The sequence below is a fragment of the Hyperolius riggenbachi genome, chromosome 6 (genome assembly GCF_040937935.1).
Source record: "Hyperolius riggenbachi isolate aHypRig1 chromosome 6, aHypRig1.pri, whole genome shotgun sequence".
NCBI lineage: Eukaryota > Metazoa > Chordata > Amphibia > Anura > Hyperoliidae > Hyperolius > Hyperolius riggenbachi.
The window spans coordinates 274636852-274664041 of NC_090651.1; the positions used below are offsets into that span (position 1 = coordinate 274636852).

Genomic DNA, 27190 nt, shown 5'->3' on the forward strand with positions numbered 1-27190 from the left:
GGAAACCACACAGGCGACCTGGGTTCGAACCTTGGCTCTTTCTCTTCAGTATGCCTATTCAGTAAGGAGTCCTTGGGCAGGACTCACTAACACTGCTACTGCCTACTGAGCGCGCCCTAGTGGCTGCAGCTCAAGTGCTTTGAATCCGCCAGGAGAAAAAGCGTGATATAAATGTCATTTGTCTTATCATTAATAACCATGTGCTGTCAATTATAGTGTGCTTCCACATTGTGGTAAGGCTCAGAAAAAACTTGGAGTGAATAGGCCCACACTGTTTAGGTGTACATTACACTTCATCAGAGATCAGATCAGAGATTCACTGACACTTTACATATTCATATAAATTAAATGCTGAACTAAACTGAACTGAACTGCCTGCTGCATCATTTGTGTGCCAGCAGTTGAGTTGAAAACCTAGAAAATACAGCCCCTAATAACTGCACAATACAATAGGCTCTGACCTGTCATTCTTCAAGTACAGTGCAAGTAATTTCAGAATATTAACAGCAGTACTGGGCAGTTAGCACTACATAAGCTTGCTGCGAACAAACACTGTTCTATTGCCTGGTTTCCATAAAATGCCTCCTGTGTGTGAAATAGCCTCAGCACCAGATGCCCGTTTCAGGCAACCATTACAATCAAGCTTTCCATTGGTCTACATCTTTACAGTTATTTAAAAAAAATTAAATTGCGGTGAGGTGCCATCCAAAAATAAAATAATTTTAATTTCAGTAAGATTTTTCACAATTTATAAATAAGGTAGTAATGCTCAATTAAGAGAATTAGGTCAAGTGCAATTCAGCTTTTGCAGCGTTGGTATTTCCTGAGAGCCGTAATCATTATTTTATAAGGGATGTTGGTGCATTCAGTGCATTTCAATGGACCCATTCATATCATAAGCAATGTGATACAGAAAGATTTGAAAAAATACTTTAGGCCCCATCTTTTATGCAATATAATGCATGGCACCATCCACTATAGTGATTGGGCCAAGCATTAAATCGTACATCAATGCTGGTGACAATGCATTGCCGTACAACGCGCAGCCAGTAGTGTTGATGTTGGAACCATTTTATACTATACTTGTTTTATTAAGAAATAGGGACAGTGACTTATGTGAATAGATCATTGTCCTCTGAACTGCCCAGTGTGGAAGCCACACCATCTGTTCTTCATAATTTCTTCAAAAACTTTACTCTTAAGGGGGGACACTGGCTGGGGGTCTGTCAGGTATGCTGGTCGTCGGGATATCAAACACCATTACTGCCGTACACCTGATCAAGCACTTGCAACCGAGATTTTCCAGCATGGCCGATTGATCCACTTGATAGATTTCAACCCGAAATCAATCGAAACATCGATAGAGCGGACATGTTCTGGCACAGCTTTTCCTCTGATTTGATAAAATTATCAAATTGGAAGGTTTACGGGCCCACAAAATTGCCATACATCGGGCAATCTTGTGGGCCGATCACCCTTCCAGCTTAAAGAGAATCTGTACTCTCAAATTCTAACAATAAAAAACATACATTCTATTCATTGTGTTCTCCTGGGCCCCTTTTTGCCGTTTACGACGCTCCCTGCTGCGATCCTGGCTTTTAATCACCAGTTTTATGTAGTGTTTACAAACAAAAAACATGACCACTAACCAGGAGGTGATGTTTGTATTGTGTATATATGTATATATCTATATATCTATCTACAGTGGCTTGCAAAATTATTCGGCCCCCTTAAAGTTTTCCACATTTTGTCACATCACTGTCACAAACATGAATCAAATTTATTGGAATTCCACATGAAAGACCAATACAAAGTGGTGTACATGTGAGAAGTGGAACGAAAATCATACATGATTCCAAACATTTTTAAAATAAATAACTGCAAAGTGGGGTGTGCATAATTATTCAGCCCCCTGAGTCAATACTTTGTAGAACCACCTTTTGCTGCAATTACAGCTGCCAGTCTTTTAGGGTATGTCTCTACCAGCTTTGTACATCTAGAGACTGAAATCCTTGCAAAACAGCTCCAGCTCAGTCACATTAGATAGACAGCGTTTGTGAACAGCAGTTTTCAGATCTTGCCACAGATTTTCGATTGGATTTAGATCTGGACTTTGACTGGGCCATTCTAACACATGGATAGGTTTTGTTTTAAACCATTCCATTGTTGCCCTGGCTTTATGTTTAGGGCCGTTGTCCTGCTGGAAGGTGAACCTCCGCCCCAGTCTCAAGTCTTTTGCAGTCTCCAAGAGGTTTTCTTCCAAGATTGCCCTGTATTTGGCTCCATCCATCTTCCCAACAACTTTGACCAGCTTTCCTGTCCCTGCTGAAGAGAAGCACCCCCAGAACATAATGCTGCCACCACCATATTTGACAGTGGGGATGGTATGTTCAGAGTGATGTGCAGTGTTAGTTTTCCGCCACACATAGCGTTTTGCATTTTGGCCAAAAAGTTCCATTTTGGTCTCATCTGACCAAAGCACCTTCTTCCACATGTTTGCTGTGTCCCCCACATGGCTTGTGGCAAACTGCAAATGGGACTTCTTATGCTTTTCTTTTAACAATGGCTTTCTTCTTAGCACTCTCCCATAAAGGCCAACTTTGTGCAGTGCATGACTAATAGTTGTCCTATCGATAGATACCCCCACCTGAGCTGTAGATCTCTGCAGCTCGTCCAGAGCTACCATGGGCCTCTTGACCATTTCTAATCAGCGCTCTCCTTGTTCGGCCTGTGAGTTTAGGTGGACGGCCTTGTCTTAAAAAATGTTTGGAATCATGTATGATTTTCGTTCCACTTCTCATGTGTACAGCACTTTGTATTGGTCCTTCACGTGGAATTCCAATAAAATTGATTCATGTTTGTGGCAGTAATGTGACAAAATGTGAAAAACGTCAAGGGTCTATCTATCTATCTAATGTTACAGTATACTACAAGTTTTTATTACATAGTTAATTATCTGCACTCCAGTCTGGATTTCTCACAGTTCTCAGCATGTGACAGGCAGCTCCCTTCCACCTCAGAGAGCTCTGTCTGTGAGGAGTAAAAGCACACAGAGCCTGCAAGGGGCATGCATAACTTATATTCATTACAACAGAGGCAACCCATTCCTCCCTTAGTCGACAAAGCTTGACAAAGAAAAGAAGATTAGATATATTACTGAGACAGTGCAACTAGAAAAGGCCACATTAGAACAGGTATAGGAACTTATAGGATAGAAGAAATGAGGCAGAACATTTTGTTAGAGACTCTTTAAGAGGGAACATTTTAAGTGTGTTTCACCTAACTGAATGGGCATTCAAACATAATTGCCCTCAAATGCAGCCTTGTGAAATCTGTGTATAGCCCTGATCAGCTCCCAAATTGCTGCAGCTACAAATGTAAGAAGTCCTTCACAATTTCAGGCATACAGCAATCAACTGCTAATGTTAAAAGTTTATAGATGTACAGGTAAAGTGGGTCTAAAATTGGTTTGGAAAAATGCAGTTTTACTATTAAACACACACCCAAACATCTCAGGAGATACAAACGCAGCTTTTTATTTTTATATTAATAACTGAATTTGATAAATAATCTTGATATGAACCAGAAGTCAGTCTGCTCAAACAACTATCACATATCTTTATTTCCTATGTACTTCGGACTCCAAGCCAGACTATAAAATTACAAAGGCTGGCTTAAAATAACCATTCTGATCATCTATGTATTTACATACACCTTCAGTCCCACGTAGGGCATGGATTGTACTCACAGTCAGTGCCATCAGTTACTGGATACTCAGTATAGTGTAATATCCCCCCCCCATGCATATCACACCACAAGCCTGGTAGCATGGAGCTTGACCTGGCGCACTGGGCAAAACTACCCCTCTTTAACCACATCATGATGTCACTTCCATCCTCTTATTAGCTTGAAAAATATGAGGGGAGGGGCACAGCTGGTCACTGCATCCAGGGCTAGCTCTTTGTGACAAGGCTGCTTGTCATGTATGCACACAGCTTGCATTGTGGGATACTACACAACACTAAACAGGATCAGGTAACAGATGGCTCCAATAGGTTGTGATCTGAAAAAGTATACAGATCAGTTCTGGCTCAAGCTTGACTTCATGGTCATTCCTCATTTGTAACTCAAATCACTACTGAAAAAGAAGAAGAATTAAAAAGAAGGGGGGAAAAAAATCAGTATATTACAATTCGTGTTGGTGTCCAAATTAGAAACATCTTTCCTAATTCACCTAAACACCACACTTAAAGGTATACTGTAGGGGGGTCAGGGGAAAATGAGTTGAACTTACCCGGGGCTTCTAACGGTCCCCCGCAGCCACTCACCGATGCTCCGGCCCCGCCTCCGGTTCACTTCTGGAATTTCAGACTTTAAAGTCTGAAAACCACTGCGCCTGCGTTGCTGTGTCCTCGATCCCGCTGATGTCACCAAGAGCGTACAGCGCAGACCCAGTATGGTCTGTGTCTGCGCAGTACACTCCTGGTGCCATCAGCGGGAGTGAGGACATGGCAACGCAGGCGCAGTGGTTTTCAGACTTTAAAGTCAGAAATTCCAGAAGTGAACTGGCCGGAGCATCGGTGAGTGGCTGCGCCAACACAGGATGTCTGCGGGGGACCATTAGAAGCCCCGGGTAAGTTCAACTCATTTTCCCCCGACCCCCCTACAGTATCCCTTTAAGCACCATTTAGCAATGAACCTGCAGATGGGGTTAGGGGGAGTATACTTACTTGAGCTATGTTTCACGTAACTCCGATACTTCCGCTTTCCAGCTTTGGAAAGAGAAACTTTCAGAGTCACATGAATCATGCCGTGAAGTGCAAGAAAGTGAACTCCTTTGTCCCTGTTTACAGGTTCGTTTTTCTGCTCGATTTTCCACCCGATCGTTTTTTCCACTCAATTCTCTTATTTTGCTCTCGTTTTTCTTATCCTTTTCCATTCACTTCTATGAGATATCGAGGGCAGAATTGATCGGAATATCGGGCATGACGGGAATTATCTATCGAATCCATCTATCGAGCGGAGAAACATATCGCATGTATCCAGCATTATGCTGGGCATACACGGCTCGATTTTGTCGCTTGACTCCGCAGGTGATTCTCTTATCTTCCGCTCGTTTTTCTTATCTTTTTCCATTCACTTCAATGCGGAATCAAGCGGTGAATCGATCGGGCGGGAGATCGGACATGTGAGAAATGATCTATTGAGCCATCTTAATGGCTCAGAATTGAGCCGTGTATTCTCAGCATAACACTAATCAGATAAGACAGCTTCTGTTCAATCTCACAGTTAATGAGGAAAGTTAAGGATGGAAAAAATTGTCTCTCTCAAAAGGAAAAAACAGGAGTAACTTTTAGCTTACACATAAGCCTTCACGGTTACAAAAAAAAAAAAAAAAAAAAAAAAAGGATACTTCTATAGTCATTAAATGAGTCTATCTTTAAGGTTTGTTCAGACTACTTCTGGCTTCCCTCAAGGCTTTATCAATTAATATTTTATTAGAGAGTTGAAAATGTTTTTTGTAATTTTTGAAATACCGAATAATGGGTTGTCATGCCGCTGGATAGCACAGAGGTAGCGGCGTTTGAACTGTTCCTGACCTTAAAAATGAGAAATACAAGTTAGGAATTACAAAGGAGACACTAATTACAAACTACACACATCCTCTAGGTGGAAAAGTGAATGACCCCTTCAGGACTTAATGTACCTCTGAAGTGAACAAAAAATAAAATAAAAATCTGATACTATGGAGAGGGAAGGCTCTGAATCCTGTTGAGGCTTCCCTGTCTAGTGCTGTCAACCCCATTCCAACTGACCAACAGGTTGAATATGCCTTCGGGGACTATTGGAAGGCTTCGGGAGCACTCGTTTTCCTGTGTGCACTCGCACATAAGCAGTACGGAGCCACCTAATTTCAGGACACTTGAACTGCTCCTGGAGGCGGTGTAACTTCATTGGGGGACTTCACTCAATAGGATCCAGAGCCCTCCCTCTCCACTGCCAAGTATCTGAGTTTCTTTTAATGCTACAGATTTGCTTTCAGGTTGCTTTTTTTTGTTTGTTTGTTTCTTACAGTAAACAAGGCATAATTCTGTAGACTCCTTAGAATGCTTGCGTTTAAATTCTTATTCATGCCCATTTAATTATCTTGCCCTCGTTAAATCTATCGTTCACTCACCCATTTTTTTTTTTTTTGGTAAAGCAAAAGTAGGATTTGACTGGGATTTTTTTTCGCATTAGTTTCATCCATTTTTGTGTAAAGAAATCAGTTTTAAAATAATATAAAATGCTGCAAGTAAATGTTTTAGTTTTCACAGTTAAGGGCCCGTTTCCACTATCGCCAATCCGCATGCATTGCCCGCATGTGGATTCGCACAGCCAATACAAATGGATGGGCCTGTTTCCACTTGTGCGTTGTGCGGAGCGGTTTTCTGTGCAGGATTTTTCTGCACGGCAGAGCCCTCAGAATTCGTCTGCGTGTGGAATGCAGGCGAATCGCACACAATGTATTAAATAGGGAAATCGCATGCGTTTTCCCCATGCGTTTTTTGCCGCAAATTCGCATAGGTACCAATGTAAATTCACACAGACAGTGACATGGTTAAAATCGCATGTACCCTCACCTATGCGAATTTGCATGCGAATTTGCGGCAAAAAACACATGCGGAATCGCATCCGCATGCGATTTCATCAGCAGAGGAATCCAGGCGATTCCGCACCGCAATAGTGGAAACGGGCCCTAATAAGTTTGTAACGTCACTAGAGTTAGTACCCTAGACTTGGTGAATAATATCTGTCCTGGCCTACTGTTAGGGCTAATTAGATAATTGATAAGCAATTATTTTCTTATTCATTGAGCCATAAGCTGTTGCACTGTGTACCAACAGATTTTATGTAGGAACCTGCAGGAACTTGATGGGGCAAAGCATCTTTTAAGTGAATGGGAATAAAAAAACTAAAAACACAAAAACAACCAGATACTTACCTAAGGAGAGGGAAGGCTCTGGGTCCTATAGAGCCTTCCGGCTCCCCTCTCGGTCTCCGTTCCAGTGCTGGCTCCCAGCAGCAGTATTCAACAAATTTGTTCAAATACTGCTTTCTCTGCCACCAAAGCAGGCTTCAGAAGTCTTCGGGAGCCCCGAGTGCTCACAAAGATGGGAGGCTCCATACTGCAGTCTCTGAAGCCTCCTCGGCTGGGGATTTAAACGGGTAAGCCAGCGCTTAAAGGGAACCTAAACTGAGAAGAATCTGGATTTTTCCTTTTAAAATACTACCAGTTGCCTGACTCTCCTGCTGATCCTGTGTCTCTAATACTTTTAGCCACAGCCCCTGAACAGGCATGCAGATCAGGTGCTCTGACTGAAGTCGGACTGGATTAGCTGCATGCTTGTTTCAGGCGTGTGATTCAGTCACTGCTGCAGCCAAAGAGATCAGCAGGACTGCCAGGAAACTGGTATTGTTTAAAAGGAAACAAACATGGAGTCCAATGGGAGAAAAGCGCTATAGAAATGTTATTGTATTGTATTATTGTATATCCCTCTCAATTAGGGTTCCCTTTAAAGGGAACCTGTAGCGAGAAAAATTAATGAACATAACCATATGATGTAGCTGCAAATTAATATTACATACTTACCTCGCCATAAGTTCCTTTTAGAAGCTCACCATTTTCTTCTTACAGTGATCCCTTCCAGTTCTGACAAGATTTTGTCAGAACTGAAATATACCAGTTGCTGTCAGTTATATATCAGTAGCTGTCAGTTACAGCTGAATGTGCAAGGTAATGTCCATGTTTCCCTATGGCTCAAGTGGGTGGTATTACAGTTTAATAGTGTGCTGACCAGGAAGCTGTTAGGGGGTAATGGCCATTTTTAAAATGGAGGACGGAGAATTCCATTAATCACAGTAGACAAATGGGACGCAGAAGAGAGGAAAGAGATTGAGGCGTAGACTACACAAGAGGTAAGTATGACCTGTGTATGGTTATTTTGACATTTTATCTTCAGTTCAGGTTCTCTTTAACGGAGGAGACCGGGAGAGGAGTGGGAAGGCTTTATAGGACCCAGAGCCTTCCCTCTCCTTAGGTAAGTACAGTAAAACCTTGGACTGAGAGTAACTTGGTTTGAGAGAGCGCTTTGCAATACATGCTAAATTGTGTTTGTGAAATTTTGACTTGATATACAAGCAACGTCTGATGTAAACGTGTGTCAAATCATCACACCTGAGCCGGTGTTCCTTCACTCGTTGGCGATGCAGGATTGTACTCAATCTGAGTGTAGGGACTACACGTCACAATTCCATTAAATCCTCAAAAGGGAGGCAAAAGTAATTGTCGTTCGATAAGTTAAAGCCACAAAAAAAAAAAAAAAGTTAGGGTGAGCCACCAGATAGCGTTGATTCTGTTAGTTAGGGCCTGTTTCCACTACACGCGGTAGGCCGAACTGTAATCAATGCACGACAATGGAACGGTTTCCAGTGCATGCTGGTTATGCGGAGCAATCCGAGAATCTGCAGCATGCTGCAGATTCGCGCACAGCCGCATCCGTGTTCTGTCTCCTCCATTCACTTCCGCATTGGGAGATAGTCCGCATTGGGTGAGGCAGCCGCATTCGCATCACTTCGTTAGTGGAAAAGGGCCCTAAAAGTGAAAGTCTTGTTAACATTTTTATTTTATACAGCACAGTACTTTGTATTAAATAGTTTTCTATAACAGTTTTTGGATTGTGGAATGAATCATGAGTTTCTATTAATCTTTATGGGGAAATTTGCTTTGATATAAGAGTGTGATTACAAGCATGTTTCCGAAATGAATCATGCTTACAAACCAAGGTTCCACTGTATCTTTTTTTTTTTTTTTTAATTACGATTCCCATTAGCTTTCAGAAAAGCCACTGTACAGGTTAGCTGTCTCTAACCTATCAATTGGTGATTGGCAAATCGAACAGAATGATTGACTGCCTAAATGGTTGCCTGCACACTGCATATGTGTATAACCCTTGCAGAGCTAGGTTACATTGCTTATACAGTGGCTTGCAAAAGTATTCGGCCCCGTTGAGGTTTTCCACATTTTGTCAAATTAATGCTACAAACATGAATCAATTTTATTGGAATTCCATGTGAAAGACCAATACAAAGTGGTGTACACGTGAGAAATGGAACTAAAATCATACATGATTGCAAGCATTTTTTTTTTTACAAATAAATAACTGCAAAGTGGAGTGTGCATAATTATTCAGCCCCCTGAGTCAATACTTTGTAGAACCACCTTTTGCTGCAATTACAGCTGCCAGTCTTTTAGGGCTCTTTCACACTACAGGCAGCAGTAAAAAGGCTAAAACGCTGCGTTTTGGCTGCAGGCGTTTTGAAGGCGTTTTCAAAGCGTTTTAACGCCAATACATCACTATCAATTGAAATAAGAAACGCAGCGGTAGGCCCAGAAAAAGCGCCTGGGAGCGTTGAAACGCAACGCTCCAAAACGCAGCGTTAGATGTGAAAGGTAAAATGAAAGTCTATGGACTTTCATTTTACCTTGGAAAACTCCCACTTTGGCCGTGGCGTTAAAACGCCGAAAAAGCCCTCTAGTGTGAAAGGGCCCTAAAGGCCAACTTTGTGCAGTGCACGACTAATTTTATGGACAGATTTCCCCACCTGAGCTGTAGATCTCTGCAGCTTATCCAGAGTCACCATGGGCCTCTTGATTGCATTTCTGATCAGCGCTCTCCTTGTTTGGCCTGTGAGTTTAGGTGGACGGCTTGTCTTGGTAGGTTTACAGTTGTGCCATACTCCTTCCATTTCTGAATGATCGCTTGAACAGTGCTCCGTGGGATGTTCAAGGCTTTGGAAATCTATTTGTAGCCTAAGCCTGCTTTAAATTTCTCAATAACTTGATCCCTGACCTGTCTGGTGTGTTCTTTGGACTTCATCGTGTTGATGCTCCCAATATTCTCTTAGACAACCTCTGAGGCCCTCACAGAGCAGCTGTATTTGTACTGACATTAGATTACACACAGGTGCACTCTGTTTAGTCATTAGTACTCATCAGGCAATGTCTATAGGCAACTGACTGCACTCATATCAAAGGGGGCCGAATAATTACGCACACCCCACTTTGCAGTTATTTATTTGTAAAAAATGTTTGGAATCATGTGTGATTTTCGTTCCACTTCTCACGTGTACACCGCTTTGTATTGGTCTTTCATGTTAAATTCCAATAAAATTGATTCATGTTTGTGGCAGTAATATGACAAAATGTGGAAAACTTCAAGGGGGCCGAATACTTTTGCAAGCCACTGTAAGTCTCCCTTTAAAGATGAACTTTGGGTTGCAGGGCTTGTTTGCTGTTGTGTCTTTTTTTTTCCTTGCAGAATCCGATATAATGTAACCTGGGGAGTGTTTTTCATGAATATGAGGTTGCAGGAAAGTTCTATATACTATCGCTACTACGCATATGTCACAACCACATATGTAATATTTTGGTATTGATGGCATGTATACACTATGTACAATGTTACCTGTATAGCTGTACGTGGCTTCTGCAGAGGATACCAGACTGTCTGTACAATCTTCTGGACTGGCCACTGAGCTGTTCTCTGCTGCATAAATAACAAGAGTGTGAAAAACATCTGTTTAGGAAAATAGGTTTTTGCTGCCTGTAACTAGATTTTTTAGTGTAAAAAAATAACAGCATCGCTGCACAGTACTTTGTTAAAAGTCTTCCCATAGCTCTAACTTTGTAAAATAAGGCTTCTGACTACCTGAATTTGAAAACAGTGGTCACATGATCTATGATCCCTGTTCCAAAGGTTGAATATTTTTCCTATGTGGGATGGGTCTCCGGTTGCTGTGGGAAAACTTTCCCAATTCAATCCTCCCTCCATGCTGTGCAATCAGTGTACCAAGCAGGATTAGGGTGTGGCAGAGCTTGTCCTTCAATTCTGTTTAGCATCCTCTCACTGTAGGGTGACCATTTATGCTACAGTTTTTCAAAGAGAGTAATTTTGGTTACAGTTTGGAACTTTCAAAGAGTTTTCAAAGAGTTTTGAATCAGAATGATACCATTTATTGGCTAACTTAGAGATAAATAAACAGTAAACTTTCGGCTAATAATCAGCCTTCGTCGGACTTGGTTCCTGACATTTCTAAAACAATAAATTAAGAACCCATGACATTATGAAGATCATCATGAAAAGAATTACAGATGTTTGTAGAGAACCAATCCTGCTATCAGCTGCTTGCTAGACCTGCCTGCTTCTTTCTCTACCTCCGCTGTAAGAAATAGGAAAGAGAAAAGGAAATCCTCTCCACCAAACTATTGCCTGTAAAGTCCTACAAGCTATAAATGGTGCTATATTAAGATGCAGATAGATATACACAGGCACACTAAGGCCTCTTTCACAGTGGGACATTGCGTTTGATGCGACGTCAAGGTCGCACAACCTGCCCCTAATGCAGCGCATGTAGGTTATGAAATAGGACGTTATTTTGCACTGCATTATGTGTCTCTAGGTGCTCCGTTTTCGTCGCATACTGATGGAACGAAAATGGCGCATGCGTTACATTTAAAAAAAAACATTACTGAGCATGTGCAACACACATAACGCAGCAAATTTATTGCTAAACGCACAGCATGCAGCACTTTCTAAATATTGCTACACGTTACACACAACGCAACGTGTGCACTGTGACTGTCGCACAGACTTTGCATTGCTGTGCGTTAGTCTGCGTTATACATTTTTAGAACGTGCGACTTTAACGTCCCACTGTGAAAGAGGCCTAAAGGTAGCCATACATCTAGTGATTCTGATTCAATTGACAAAGCAATCGACTTTATTAAAGGATATCCGAAGTGACATGTGACATGATGAGATAGATATGGGTATGTACAGTGCCTAGCACAGCAAAAAACTATGGTGTGTTCCTTTTTTTCTTTCTCTGCCTGAAAGAGTTAAATATCAGGTATGTAAGTGGCTGACTCAGACAGAAGGTGACTACAGTGTGACCCTCACTGATAAGAAATTCGAACTATAATGCTGGATACACATGGTGCGTTCCCGCACTCGATGCGCCGCTCGATTCGCGTTGACTCGATTATTTCCGACATGTCCGATTCGCGTTTCGATGGATCGTTAGGTCGATTTGACATACTTTATCTGTGAATCGACCTAACAATCATCGAAATGAGCTCGGAAATAATCAAGTCGACGCGAATCGAGCGGCGCATCGAGTGCGGGAATGCACCGTGTGTATCCAGCATAAAACACTGTCCTAGCTGAAAATGGCTCCTGAGAGCAAGAAAGAGGTAAAAAGGAGAATTTCTTATCAGTGAAGGTCTCACTGTAGTCACTTCCTGTCTGAGTCAGGACTGAGTCAGCCACTTACATACCTGATATTTAACTCTTTCAGGCAGAAAAAGAAAAAAACACCATATTATTTGTGTACTAGGCACTGTACATACACATGTCTATCTGATCATGTCACTTCGGGTATCCTTTAAGGTATCGACTTCAGTATGGTTGATCGAAAGTCGATCGACTGGTGACCCACACACTTCAAACGATATCCTATGCGATTCAACTTCACTAATCAATCTGACCAATGTTGTGCCTCAATGCTCTGAATGCAAAAATTGATGAGTTGATCGAATGACATGTGAACAGTAGCCAATTCCTGTACGATAGACTGATATCTTGCTTCCTGCTCGATCAACCAAGCTGGTCGATTCGACATGATAGCCACTTTTCATCGATTGGGAGTTCTGTAACACACTCGATTCCCTCTCGACTCTATAAAATGATCGAATCGAATGGTTGATCGCACAGCCAAATCGCTCGATGTATGGCCACTTTAACACTTGTCTGTATGTACCGTATGTATGCATGCATGATTATACACACACTCATACATACATATATACAGTATATATATATATATATATTTTTATTTTCACACGCACACGTAGACACATACTCCACGCCATCCATAATTCTTGGATTCAACGTACCCAGTGAGCCATACACACAGCCGTCATACTTTTGTGATACTGGTGACTTTCCTGTAAACAAAGATAACATGATAAGAGAGAGAAGTTGAAGAGGCTCCTCGAGTACCCACAGACATGAAGGAATAACTAGGCATGTCATGCACTATCCTTCTCAACAGACCTGGCCAGCAATAATAAAAGGTCATGCCATCTAGTGGTGCTGTGTGTACAACACCATGGAAGAGATTTGTCAGGAAACACCAATAGAAAAAAAGGACTAAAATAATTATCAATAAAAGATCACAAATACTAAAAACCTGCCTGTCAGCAAAGCAAAAATGTTAATTAGCTTTTTCAGTGGTCGTCCTATTTTACTTCATGTCTGTAGGTAACAGAGGGTAGCATGACTTTGTAAGACAATACTTCACACTGGCCACAAACATGGCAGTCTAACTGTGCAATCTTTGGCCAACCATACCGCAGTGCATATCATTTATTGACATGCATTCATTCAGTTACGTCACTTCATACTGTATTTAATGAATAAGTAGGATTGGCCAAAGAGCCTTCTGTTAGGATGCTGCATGTGTGATTAGCACTACAGGTTATAAAAACTCCACCCTGGCCCTTATACAACTCACTTTTTCTCTTAAGTTCTTATTTTCTGTTTAAAATAACTTGCCAGTACCAAAAGGTGTGTGAAAGGAATGCTTGCTGGTGGCTTCAAATGCACTTTATTGATAAGGTGTGAACAGATCACCTAGAAAACTTCAGAAAAAAAGTGAATTGAATGAGGCCCTCTGGCCCAAATGCAATTAACTTTTTCTCCTAGGTCAGTGATCTGCAAACTTGGCTCTCCAACTTGGCTTTACTTTAAAAACTTCTTTAACATACCGTAATTGCCCCACCTGAAACGCTGCATACCCACGGCTGAAAACTCGATCAATCAGCCCAAACTCCCCGGGGCAGATTTTGGAGAGGGAGAGCTTTGGGCTGTAGCTCTGCATCTACTCGCATCCATCTGCGCTGATCGCCTCCTCTCTCCGCCCCTCTCAGTCTTCTTTCACTGAGAGGGGGCGGGGAGAGGCAGCGATCGGTGCATATTGACCCGCATGGAGGCAGAGCTACAGCCCAAAGCTCTGCCTCCCCGGGCAGCAAAATCCACGACCAGGAAAGTTGTGGATTTTTCCCCCCCGGGAGTTAGGGGTGATTAATTACGTTTTCAGACGCGGGGATGCGGTGTTTTAGGTGGGGCGATTATGTTAGAGGATTTTAAAGTAAAAAAACTCATTTTTTGGAGGCTTCAGAGTCTCTTTAAAATAACTTTTCAGCATTTTGCAATTGAAAAAGTACCAAAAGTAGTTGAGTATTTTCTTACTTGCTGGTGGTTTAAAAGGCTGATTGACAAGGTGTGAAAATATCCCCTAGGAGAAAACTCAGGAGAAAAAGTGAATTGCATAGGGGCCTCTGCCTCTTGGGTTTGATATAGGTTAGTAATCATAAGTTCAGAAAAGTGGAAAAGCCCAACTGATGAGATCACAAAGCATATCAAGCGTGAATAACATATGCTATTGTGTACACAGGCTGACTTTGTTCTGTTAGGTCTGTGCAATTTGGAATGCCATTCGTCAAATCTTTAAATTAGACTCACTTTTCTGAACACTTTTATTTATATTTTTCTGAAATCTTGTTAAAACAAAAAACTCTAGGTTAATAAATAGGTTATAGTGACACCCAGGTACCAAACTCTTCCCATTCAAGGAGATGACATGCAACAAGTGCCATATGATCCTGATGCCAATACATTCATGGATATGATCTATAGTATTAATAACTGGTTGCACATTGCCCTGCATTCTCCCTTAAACACAGTAGTAGCCAAACTTCTCCAGAATGTATTTTTGGGTGGCGACAAAACTTTAATATGGCATAATTTCTTGTGAAACTCACTCAAGTACTGAAAGAAAATTGCAGTGCTAGGCCAGCTTAAAGCAGAACTCCACTTTAATTTAAAAAGATACCTATATATCAATGATATCCAGGCCATAATTCAACATTATTAAAAGTTTCCCCAAAAATGTTTCATGCCAAACTTTGTGGGCAACCATATCAACAGAACTGTCTTTGGGATACAAAATACTTCTAAATGTCTATCTTGCTGCACAAAGCAGGATGTAAACTCTAATAAACGTAGCCATTATCATTACGTTTAAAGTGATTAAATTGAGGTTGTATTTCTTTTATTTTTGGCAAGAATGGGTTTGATCATAACAGCTGTGTACCTGAATGTCATTCCCATTTCTGAAAGGCAACAAAATAACTGGGTTCGGATCCACTTCCTGATTTGAGAGGATGTGTAGAAAATGTACCAAACCAAAATTCTACACAAGTGGGAACCAAGCGTTTCAGGTGCAATTTAAATGCAGCAGAATGGAAGTATCTGAAACCTCACCCTTGTCAGTGATTAGCACAGTGGCATTACCAGCAGCAGAAGTTGTGTCCGAGTATGGCCACACCGGCACTCAGATGCGCCTCCATAAGTGTACCACCTGTCTACAAGCTCCTGGCCAGAGTATGGAGTAGGTGACAGGCGGTAATTTCACTGCCTTCCGCCTCTCATATTATAGAGGTCTAAAAACCTGGAAAAATGTTTCCAAAAATCCTTATAACACAAAGAACTAATCTAGAGAGAAATGCTCTTTTTTTGCACAAATGTGGAGTTTCCCTTTAAAAATGTGGCTACTAGAGTGCAACCATACAAGGATAAATCAATGCTTTGAATAAGTGAATAAGTGGTTGGGCAATGCAGAAACAGTATCAAGTATGAATAGCTGTGGATTTATCAATCACTCTGAAGAACATGCAGTGCTCCCTCTGCCACATCTACCAAACCATCTTACCGAGCAGTGAGGCTGCACACAGCGGTCATCAGAAGCAGGGAAAAGAAATGACTATGGGTTACATCACACATAACATCCAAGAATATCCGTTACATTTAATGTCAACAGTAAAAAAGCAATTTCCTGTATGCAATCTACTGTACGTAGATAAACACATATCAGCAGTTTGTGTTCAGCAAATAAAGCATCTAGTCAGTGTTATGGTGCCCATACACGATAAACTGGAAAATCTAACATTTTTATTGTATTTGACCAAAACGTTTAAATCGCAAAGAATCTCTTATTTCGATCAAGAAAAGCCGGTTATCCCTTTTTTTCAATAAAAATCAGATCGGATATGTTGCAAAAATCTTTATATTCGATCTAACAGAATAATCAAACTAAATTATCTAATAAAAAAAATGAAAAAAATTGTACCATGTATGGGCACCATTATATAGACCTAGTTCATCCTCCAGTTCCAGCTATGTCCTGAAGCAAATGAGGAGGAAGTCTCAGCCCTTGCTGTGCATTCTGGGTCGTTTCCCCCTCCATCAGCATTAATTTACCTTCTGCAGTTCCTTCCATCTCTGGCTGCACTCTGACTGACAGCTGTGTACTTTAGCTACAATAATACAACAGAACCTGAACAAGAGTATAAGAAACACAGAGTATCCCTCAACTGACTCTCAATAAAACTTAACTTTTAATAAAATGTTAAAAGGGATATATTGGCTGATGCTGTATAAATGAACTTACAAGTAATGCAGGACCCGCTATGTCAGCAAATATAATGGTAGCAGCCGCTACACAGGTCTTTTTGCATTACAAGTAAATATAAAGTTACACTACCCCCACCAAACAACCCAACATGTTTCACTTCTACATGAAGCTTTTTCAAGGGAAAAGTGCAAAGACAGTGCTAATAGTGATAAGGTGCAAAGTTACATTCTTAAAATCAAGTACACATATAGCCTATAGGCTCATAACATAATGACAGCTAAAAACCTTCCCTTGAAAAAGCTTCATGTAGAAGTGAAACATGTCGGGTTGTTTGGTGGGGGTAGTGTAACTTTATATTTACTTGTAATGCAAAAAGACCTGTGTAGCGGCTGCTACCATTATATTTGCTGACATAGCGGGTCCTGCATTACTTGCAAGTTCATTTATACAGCATCAACCAATATATCTCTTTTAACATTTTATTGAAAGTTAAGTTTTATTGAGAGTCAGTTGAGGGATACTCTGTGTTTCTTATACTTTAGCTACACACAGCTTCAGCACCTCTCCGGACTTCGGAGGACTTAGAATGCACAGAAAAGGAGAGACTTGGGATGGGTGAGAATTCACATAACAGTACAGAATGAAGCAGAGTACAATAATGGAACAACAGATTATCTGCGGTATATATTTACACAGAGAAAAGGATCCACTATAACTATTTTCCCCTTTAAGTACACCATACATGCAGAACAGGAATGGATTATTTTACCTGTTTCATCATTCAGAGTTCCCACAGAATGCAGGAGACCTGATTCTTTCTTGTTACATCTGTATGCAAATAACACACAATGCTGTTACATGGCATATGGAAGAGTACAGCAATATTCCAACTGACTGGCACATGGTAAGAGATCAGCAGACACAACATGGCGGATCGGCGACTGTTAGTGCCTAACGGCTCACAGTAAGAAATCAGAGTAGTGTTTGACCACTTATGTAGTTTACTATAATGATCCTGAAGGTTAATTTTATAAAGTAAACTAAATCCTCACCGTAGCAATCTGTAAGTCAGCTTCTTAAAGAGAATCTGTACTCTAATATTCTTACACTAAAAAGCATACCATTCTATTCCTTATTTTCTCCTGTGCCCCTCTGTGCTGTTTCTGCCACTCTCTGCTGCAATCCTGGCTTGTAATTAACAGTTTTAGGCAATGTTTACAAACAAACTAACCAGCTTCTAATAGGCTCAGCTAAGCATAGTGTGTGAGTATGCAGGGGGCCTGCAGAGGGTGTGTATCGCTTCTACCAATCACAAGCAGCCCTGCACATTCCACACAAACAAAGCCTTAGCCCAACAAACAGGACAGAGGAAAGATACATTGATTTATTACAGAGACAGTGTAATTAGGAAGAGCTGCAGTAAGCCCCAGCACATTAGAACAGGCATAGGAACTCATAGGATAGAAGAACTAAGGCTGAAAAAATTGTTACAGAGTCTCTTTAAGGTGCCTATTAATGATTCAATCTCCCAATCAGATCGGGTACCGTTACTGGTGCTGATCGACAAAGAACAATTGTTCCATTGTTTGATCATATTACTTATCTCCCCTGTTAGTGGGTCCAAACGATCCCTTTCCAACTATTTGCAATGATCAGATCGGACGGTGGATCATTCAGGGAACTGGATCGGTAGTGGGCCCTTAACCATTTGTTGTGAACAACCAATGGGCATCATATAAACAGCACTTGTTTCTAGGAGAGTTACAATTTGAACAGAAATGGCGATTGGTTGTTTTTATGAGTGAGCCAAGTTAGCTCAATGTGACTGACATTGCACTAGAACGTATTATTTATATAGCGCCAACATCTGCTGTAGTGCTGTACATTTTAAACACTCTGTACAATAAGGACATCAAGTGACAAGTACAAATTCATACAACTGAGGTATATTTTGAAAACACACAAATAAAATATTACATTTATAGGCTCAATAACAAAAAAAAGGGACATTACACAGTGCAATGATAGCCAGGGCTGGTTGTGGACCATAGAGGATTGCACTACAATAGAAGAGGTCTGGAATGGATCAAAACATAATTCAGCACAGAGGTAGGCTTGTCCTCCACAGTTTAATATGTTTGAGGACTTGCAGTGCTATACTTAGAGGTGGTCCTGAAGATTAGACCAGGATTAGACCAGGTGTGCTGACTTCAGAAATTGTGTTCCTTTAGCAGGCAATTTATTTGAAGGTTTGCAGGTGCTCCAGGCCAGTTTATTTTAGCACATTTTTTAAAAATGTCTTATTTGTTACATTTCCTTGCTTCCAATTAGTAATGCTGTAATGTGTATTTATGGTCACTTGTCACTAGGAGGCAGTGTGAGACAATAAAGGGAACTTCTGCTTTTAGTTTCTATATTTCCTGCCAGCTCAATGAGATTTCAAAGCATTCCAAGAATTTACAGCACAACGAGTTTTGCCAATTGAGTTCAACAGCAGTGCACTTACGGTATATGAAACGAGATAAATCTATTGAAGCTGCTAATGGGTTAATATAGGGACACATAACTTCAGGGCAATAACCATAGGAATCAGAAAAGCAACACCACTGGTCTCTATCCAAACTGTAATTAGGCACACACGATTGAAACCCCCACTGAGGAATAGTTAAGAGATTTATTTATTTGATGTATTCTGTAAAGTGCTGCAGAATAGTGGTCTGCACTATATACTGGTAAGAGCATAGCAGCAATAACATTTGTCATGCCTTATGCCAGTACACCTTTCTCTATGCTTCCTCTTTAAATTCCAAAGTCTGTTGTTGTAAAAACAGAAGATCATAAATAGCCTAACTGGAGAGCGGAGACAAAGCATGGCTTATATAGGCTTCCATCTTCTGCATGAAAAGCAATAGTTACATGTAAACTGTGAGTTTAGAACAACCTCATGATTTGTGTCATGTCACAATGTTAAATGACTTGGGTAGATAGCTGAGCACCTAGATTATTTAATCGGTTTATGACACTCAACAGGTTAATAATTATATAACTGAAAAAGTGGTATACTGCATACCCGTAACTAAATAAAAACTTATGAAATAAGTACCTGCATCTGTAGAACTAAACCTAGATAGAAATTACCTGGAATATGGGAGTAACTTATTGGGGATTCAAAGGTTAGATCATTTAGTTTGAGGTCTGAACCAAGCTGAATATCCAACTTACATTACTGCTGTTCATTCAGAACCTACACAGAGGAATACTGACCTGAATGTGGAAACACTTTCTTACTATAGTAAGTTACTCGGTTTTATGGCCTCTTAAAGTGGACCTGAACTCTTACATAGGACAGAAGGAAAACCAAGAGAAATGCACCGTGTATTTAGAGTTTAGCTTGTCTAATCGCCCTCATTTGTGACTAATAAAAACTGGAATTTCATCTCTCAGCTGTGTTAGCTGGCTAGTTTGGCAGAACAGCTTATTTGTAAACACAGGATATTAACCCTATGCCTGCTTCCATGAAAGCAGGAAGTATACACTGCAGCTTTATTGCAGGAGTTGTATCAGCTATAACAAACAAATGTTTTTCTTTAAAGGTTATTATGCTGTTCCTTAACTTATAGAGCAGCAAGGAAGTTCTTAGTTTAGGTTTTCTTTAATAGTTATTAGAATAGCTGCAGCACTTCACACACAAAGCACTGGTTTGTTGCAATAAAAAAAAATAAAAACACAGGCAGATTCTAAAGTAGGACTAACACTCTATGTTCACACGCATCTCAACATGCATCATGTCGCTTCAGGTACTGTTTAATGTTGCAATGCTGGTCCATTCTTAACATCACTTTCAATTTAATTTTGATAAATCAGATACTGACAACTTAGATGATTTCTGCCTTACCTCAATTGCTCCCAGCAATATATAAGTAGTGCAAACAGGTAGAAAGACAGGAAAACACCTAAACAGAACATCATGCCACCAACATAAGTAGTTCCTGAGAGAGGAAAGACAACATGAGCAAGGTAAACTGACAGATAAACTAATCCCCACTTCACTCCATTCACATACTGCTAATGGCTGGGCTCACTAAGACTTCCAGTGCCTTCTGCCGATCTCCATGTTCTATGGGGGTATCTGAAAAATAAAAAATTAAATTGTATGATTAGTCAGAAGCCATAAACTTCCACTTATTTAGAAGGGATGGAATTTTGTTCCAGTATTTTAGAGGGTGCGGCCTTACAGGAGATCAGGCTCACTGTTGGTGGACCTGAGACACACACACACACACACACACACACACACACACACACACACACACACACACGAAAATTGGAAGGTTTTCGATATTTTAAACCCTTTAGACCCCAGAGGTGGCTGTTTGTTCCACAGGCAGGCTCCAATTCTGGCAATTCTGGATTAAGTCCATAGTGGTATCCTAGTGTTAAGGTGCATACACACGCACTCTTATTATGAACGACGAGTCCGTCAGACCCTCCCGCTGGGCGGGCATTCCAGCAATAGAAGAGCGTGTGTACAGTCTGCCAGTCTGATGGCTGACAGATAACACGGTTTCTGAATGATCCGAGCGGATCGTTCAGAAACAGCCTTATCAGTCTGCCGACATACTGTGCACACGCTCTGCTATCGCTGGAACGCCCGCCCAGCGAGAGGGTCTGACGGACCCGTCGCTCCTTATAGTAGTACGTGTGTACGCACCTTAATGTTTAAGGCTACTAAAGCTCTGGTAGCTAAAAGTGGGTGGTCCCCGACTATTTCGACTGCCTCAGGGATTATAGATAGAATTTATCTAATGGAACAGATTACACACAGGTCTCTTTTTGTGAAGGTTTGGACTTCTCCGTCTGCTTGGAAAGTATTGCATACTTGCACATAAACCAGTGGAAACCGGTTGCAGTTTTTTCGTGGATGATTTTTTGTGTTTTCCGCACATTTGGACAGCAGCCAGCTGACAGCAGGAGAAAAAGCAACAGAGCAAGAGGGGGAAAAAACTCAGTTGACAGCACTTCAATGTGATTGTCCATAGGGAATCATTTAGGGCTTGTTCACACTATGAGCGTTTGCGTATTTTTTTTAAGCACTGGCAATTTTAGAAAATTGCCCTGAAAGAGCTTGTGCAATGTTTTCCTATGAGAGTGTTCACATGTGCGCGTTTTGATTTTTGACAAATTGCAAACGCGTTACATGTACCATTTTCTAAGCGTTTTTGCTCAGTGTAAAGTATAGGGAAATCGCAATGCGCTGGAAAAAGCGCGTTGTATTGCGATTTCCCAAGCACTTTTAAGAATCAATAAATTATACTTATTCTTTTTCGGGTCAAAGAGTTCACTTCCTGACTGGTGTCAGCAAGTGAAAATCTCAATCACTCAGCAAAAGCGCTTCAAAAAGTACTTTTCTAAGCTAAAAGCGCAGGGAAAAGCACTTTCAAAATGCTCAATAAATCGCTCAGTGCTTGCGATAGTGCTGATGATTTATACTTTGAACAAGGTCTAAGTGCAATTTCGCATTGTGGGAAAAAACTCCTGCAATTCCCTCAAGTGTTATCCCTACCTAAAACTTATGGAAGTTTTGCACATTTTCAACAGATTTTTCTTTTTTAGCATTCACAACAATCAGGGGTAAAAAACAAAACGCACGTACACACACACGTACGTACACACACACACGTACGTATGTACGTACGTACGTACACACACACACACACACACACACACACACACACACACACACACACACACACACACCTTCATGCAGAGTCTGACCACTCCATTGAAAAAAAATAAGCAATTAAAATGTGACAGAACCGTCAAGTTTTAAACCAGCCCATCCCCTCATAGGGGATTCTGTTTTTTTTGTTTTGCTTCCATAAGTATTTCCTGAACGGCAGTTGCTAAGTCTAACTGACGTTAGGGAGGCTGTCTGGTATATTAGTATTTTGCCAGTTAGACTTAGCAACTGCCGTTCAGGAGATGCTTTTGAAAACAAAGAAAACACGGAGAATCCACCATGTGGAGATGGACCAGTCAAAGCCCTGTCAGTTCTCACAGATTTTAACTACTTACTTTGTTTCGGTGGAGTGGTCCCTAAACTTGAAAGGAGAAAAATCTGAGAAATGTGCACTTTTTTCTATAAACTGGCCTCAAATAAACCATCAAATATTGAAGCAAGAAGGGTTATGGACACTGACCCCTGAGGTGCTGAGTGAACCCCAACTGAACAATCCACTGTGTGAAAAGACTATTTTGAAATTAAATAAACCTCTGCCAGTGCAGTTCTCTTATAATAACACTAGATGGCGTAAGAGGACAAATATAATGGCAGTAATAATGGCAGTATTTGTATAGCGCCTTTCTCCTGTCGGACTCAAAGCGCTTGCGAGGCAGCCACTAGAGCGCACTCAGTAGGCAGTAGCAGTGTTAGGGAGTCTTGCCCAATGAACTCCTTACTGAATTACTGGCTTACTGAACAGGCAGAGCCAAGATTCGAACCCTGGTCTCCCGTGTCAGAGGCAGAGCCCTTAACCAGCACACCATCCAGTCACTCCCTTGCCAATGCTCAGTAGCAGAGCAGCAATGCAATGATGCATTAAAATTATTATGATTTAAATTCCTAGTAATTATTGTGTCATGTTTAGAAGTTTACTAGTGTATTTTTTTTCTGTAGATAAAAAGTGTTGCAGTAAACCTTCATAATTACTAAAGGCCCCTTTCATATTACATTGGTGCGTTGCACAACACTAATGCAATGCACAATTTTGCGGTACAGCATGGCTATCATTCCCAGTTATGAATGGCAGAGACGTGCCCTGTCCGGGATAAATGCATACAGCAGTGGGTTGTGCACTGCACTATAGCACGTGTGAAATGACCCAGCTAAAACTATAGGTCTGTTCTACATGGATGCACATGCATGAACTTGTATATTGTGTAGTTAACATCACAGGTAAAGTAGTGTATCATTTTTGGCTTCAGTTAAAGGGACCCTGAACAGTGAAAAAAAAACAAATCTGGACTTACCTGGGGCTTCCTGCAGGCCCTGTAGGCCGTGAGGTCCCTCGGCGTCCTCTGGGTCCCCTCTGTTGGCGGCCCCTGTTCGGCTGGTGACTTCGGCCAAAGTCATGCCCAACTGTCCACCCAACCGGCTCGATCACGCCGCAAGACTCTTGCGCATGCGCAGTTCTTGAAAGACTGAACTGCACATGCGCAGGAGGCATATGGTGCTGCGCGTGTGATCGAGCCAGGTGCGCGGATGGGCCACGCATGCGCAGTTACACACAACTTTGCCCAAAGTCACCAGGCTAACGGGGCTGCCAGAAGGCCAAGAGGACTCCGAGAGACCTCGCGGGCTGCTGGGGACAGGAAGAAGCCCCAGGTAAGTCCAGATTTGTTTTTTCCACTGTTCAGAGTCCCTTTAATTTAAAGCAAGTCAAGATACCATTTATTGGTTCACTTTACAAGAATTCGGAGAAAGCTTTTGATCCAATGTATAGGACTTTTTCAAACTCCGTTACCTAGGAAACAGAGCTGCAAAAAGACCTAAATATTGAGTCAAAAGATTAGTCGTCAATTCCTTTTAAAGTTAGCCAGTAAATTGAATCATCTTAAAAGAGGATAAGATGATTTTACAAAGTACTTTAATTTATCCACTTGCCCAAAAGAAAAAAAACAAAAACATAATTTCCTGGTGTAAATTGCAAGTGCCACAATTTTTAGCAACAAAGAGAAAACATAAGAAAACCAATTGTAGATTAGAAATAGTGATAATGTGGAACTTTTAGCTATACCGAACCAAATTTTTCAACAAATATATACAACATCTCACAAAGGTGAGTACACATCACAGTTTTGTGCATAGCTTCTTTGATTGAACATGGTGAAACCTGTACTAAAGGGGCCCATATACTCATCCGATTTTTGGCCGATCGATCAAAAATCAATTGGTCGATTGCAAATCGATTGATTAATCGACCTATTTCTATCGATTTCAATGGATCTGGAAGGCTGGAAAATCTAGGTCGATCTGTTGAGATTGCTTATCATTTTGCATTGGCCCTAATGGAAATCTGATGGCAAAAAATGCCATCAGATCGATTTTGAATAGATTTCAAACTAAAATCTATTGGAAATCTGTTCCTAGACACATCAGATAGATCAGAAATCTATCTGATGATCTATCTGCTGCTAATCTAACGAGTGTATGGCCACCTTTAGTGGAACATATCCTGTTGTGTGGTGTTGGTCACCGTGCTGCTGCTCTGTTTAAAGGTATTGTCAATCTTCTTATAGCCTAAGCCATCTTTACGTAGAGCAACAACTGTATTTGAGATCCTCAGAGTTCTCTGCCATGAGGTGCAATGTTGAGTCATGTTGAACTTCCAGTGACCAGTATGAGTGTAAAGCACAATCTACACGATACGATTCTATTTACGATCCAAAAAAATCTGACATGTCCGATCGGGATTCAATTCGATTCAATTCGATTTGCCATTGCAAAACAATAGCAAATCGAATCCCGATCGGACGAGTCGGATTTAATCGGATCGTAAATAGAATCATAATCGAATCGCACAAAGAATCGTATCGTGTAGATGGGGCTTTAGAGTGATAACACAAAATTTAACACACTCCCCATTCTCTCCTGAGACCTTGTAACCTTAATGTGTAACATAACCTTGAGAAGGAAGAATGTCTAACTGGGCAAGATATTGACATTCACCACTTGGGGATGTACTCAATTTTGATACTTTTGCATATTATGGTCTGATATGAGTTATTGATGGAGATATACATTTTTTGGTAAGTACTGCAGGCCCCACCGTATTCTGTCCACTACCAAACACTTGATTTACCCTTTTTTTTGTTGCCAGCAATTCAGACATTAATAGCTGTGTGTTGAGTTATTGTGATCGATGACGTAACAATTTATAAAGTACTGTAATATTGTGAAAAAAAACGAACTAAATTTTATTCATGACATTTTCACTACAGTTCGTATTTAACATGAATTAGCTAAAACTGGAAACCAAAGCATTTTCCTGTCCACACCACACAAGCCACGAGCAGGCTTAGCACTTGAGGCAGAAAAGGATTACCTGGATTTAGTGGATAATAAGGCAGACCACCCCCACATGCTTCATCCTCTGTCTTCACAACCACCACAACATAGAAGCCACCTTTGTTAAAATCCTTTTTCTAAAATTTATCAGGAAAAGGCAAAAAAAAAAAAAAAAAAAAGGGTGGAAGTCATATTTGGGAAAGTGAACAGCACACATGGATGCATTACACCTTAAAGTAGAAATACAGTCTGGCATTGAATACAACCAACACCTGTCTCACTACTCCCTATTGGCCATATAGTTGTTTTACCTGCCTGTATTCCAAAGTAATGTTGTACATGTAAAAAAAAAATAAAAAAAAAAATAAAAAAAAAAATAAGCTTACATTGCAGTGGCTGCAACTCTAGCGCTTTGAGTCCGCTAGGAGAAAAAGCGCAATATAAATGTTCTGTTTCTTGTTCCCCCTAAGCAATTCCCAGGTTCCCATCATAGAGCATCTGCACTAACTTCATCTTGGGCGAGACAGCCCTATTGTTTTGGGCCATAAAATCATAACTCATTTTGCAGTACTTGTGCTTTGTGAAATTTATTTATTATTTGTAAAGCCAGCACTGCCCACCCTGCTGCTCTATCTTCTGTATAACCTTGGTGTGAACTATGTGGAGTGAGACTCCTGTCAATCCTTATCAAATTTTGCTGTGCATTTTTTCCCAACTTACATCGTTAGTGGGTTTTTATTGTTGTCTGTGCCACTGCACTTGCACTGTCCATGTGATGTAATGCATGATTTGTCATGCGAGTGTCTCACCAGGTCACACAAAAGTATGCATGTAGCCGGAATGTTTAACTGTTTTAAATTGCTGTCTATGTCGCTGGTAAAACATGTTGCATATTTGTAATGGCTTTGTAGTGCAATGCATCAGTTGTCATATGGGTGTCTCATTGGGTAAAGCAAAAGTGAGCATATAGCCTAAACTGTTAAAGTGGGTTTTTGTTTTTATTGCTGTCTGTGTCACTATTGTTGCTTTGTGATGTAATGCATGTTGGTTTGTTGGTTCAGATAGAAATCCTTTATTCTTTCTCTCTCACAGGGATGGTGCACACCAAGAGCGCTTCTGAGCGCTTTATAAAACGCTTGCGGTTCAAATAGCGTTTGGCTAATGTAATTGAATGGGATGGAGCACACCGGAGCAATGTGATTTTCTCCCAAACGTGGGTCCTGCAGCATTTTTGCTGATTTCTGAGGCGATTCAGCCTCAATGTTAAGGATAGGAAAGCAGAAAATCACTTTGAAAAGCGATAGATCAGAGCGATTTTTCAAGTGTTTTTGTTACAGAAGCTGTTCAGTTTACAGCTCTACTTTAACAAAAATGCTACATCAAAACACTCCAAATAACAATAGGCATGCTTAGAAAACGCTGGGCACATGCCTAGAATCGGCTTTAAAAAAAAAAATCACTTCAAAAAAAAAGTTAAGCGTTTGCTTTTACACTAGCGCTTTTTGGTGTGCACTGGCCCACACATAGCAGGTGGCTGGAGAACAG

The 27190-nt window shown here is 40.9% G+C and overlaps 1 protein-coding gene across 6 annotated transcripts in view; it reads right to left on the reverse strand.

Moving 5' to 3' along the window:
* Positions 1 to 27190, reverse strand: part of SIDT2 (SID1 transmembrane family member 2) — a 104907-nt gene that overhangs the window by 29273 nt on the left and 48444 nt on the right. For 5 of the 6 annotated variants that reach the window (XM_068240904.1, XM_068240902.1, XM_068240903.1 and 2 more), the window contains 7 exons: positions 25683 to 25782; positions 20642 to 20707; positions 20474 to 20567; positions 17348 to 17406; positions 15877 to 15888; positions 12998 to 13048; positions 10509 to 10589 (listed from right to left, as the gene is read on the reverse strand). In XM_068240904.1, coding sequence (XP_068097005.1) covers positions 10509 to 10589; positions 12998 to 13048; positions 15877 to 15888; positions 17348 to 17406; positions 20474 to 20567; positions 20642 to 20707; positions 25683 to 25782 — 463 coding nt within the window. The remainder of the gene's footprint in view (positions 1 to 10508; positions 10590 to 12997; positions 13049 to 15876; positions 15889 to 17347; positions 17407 to 20473; positions 20568 to 20641; positions 20708 to 25682; positions 25783 to 27190) is intronic. The other variant, XM_068240908.1, reaches the window with a different exon arrangement.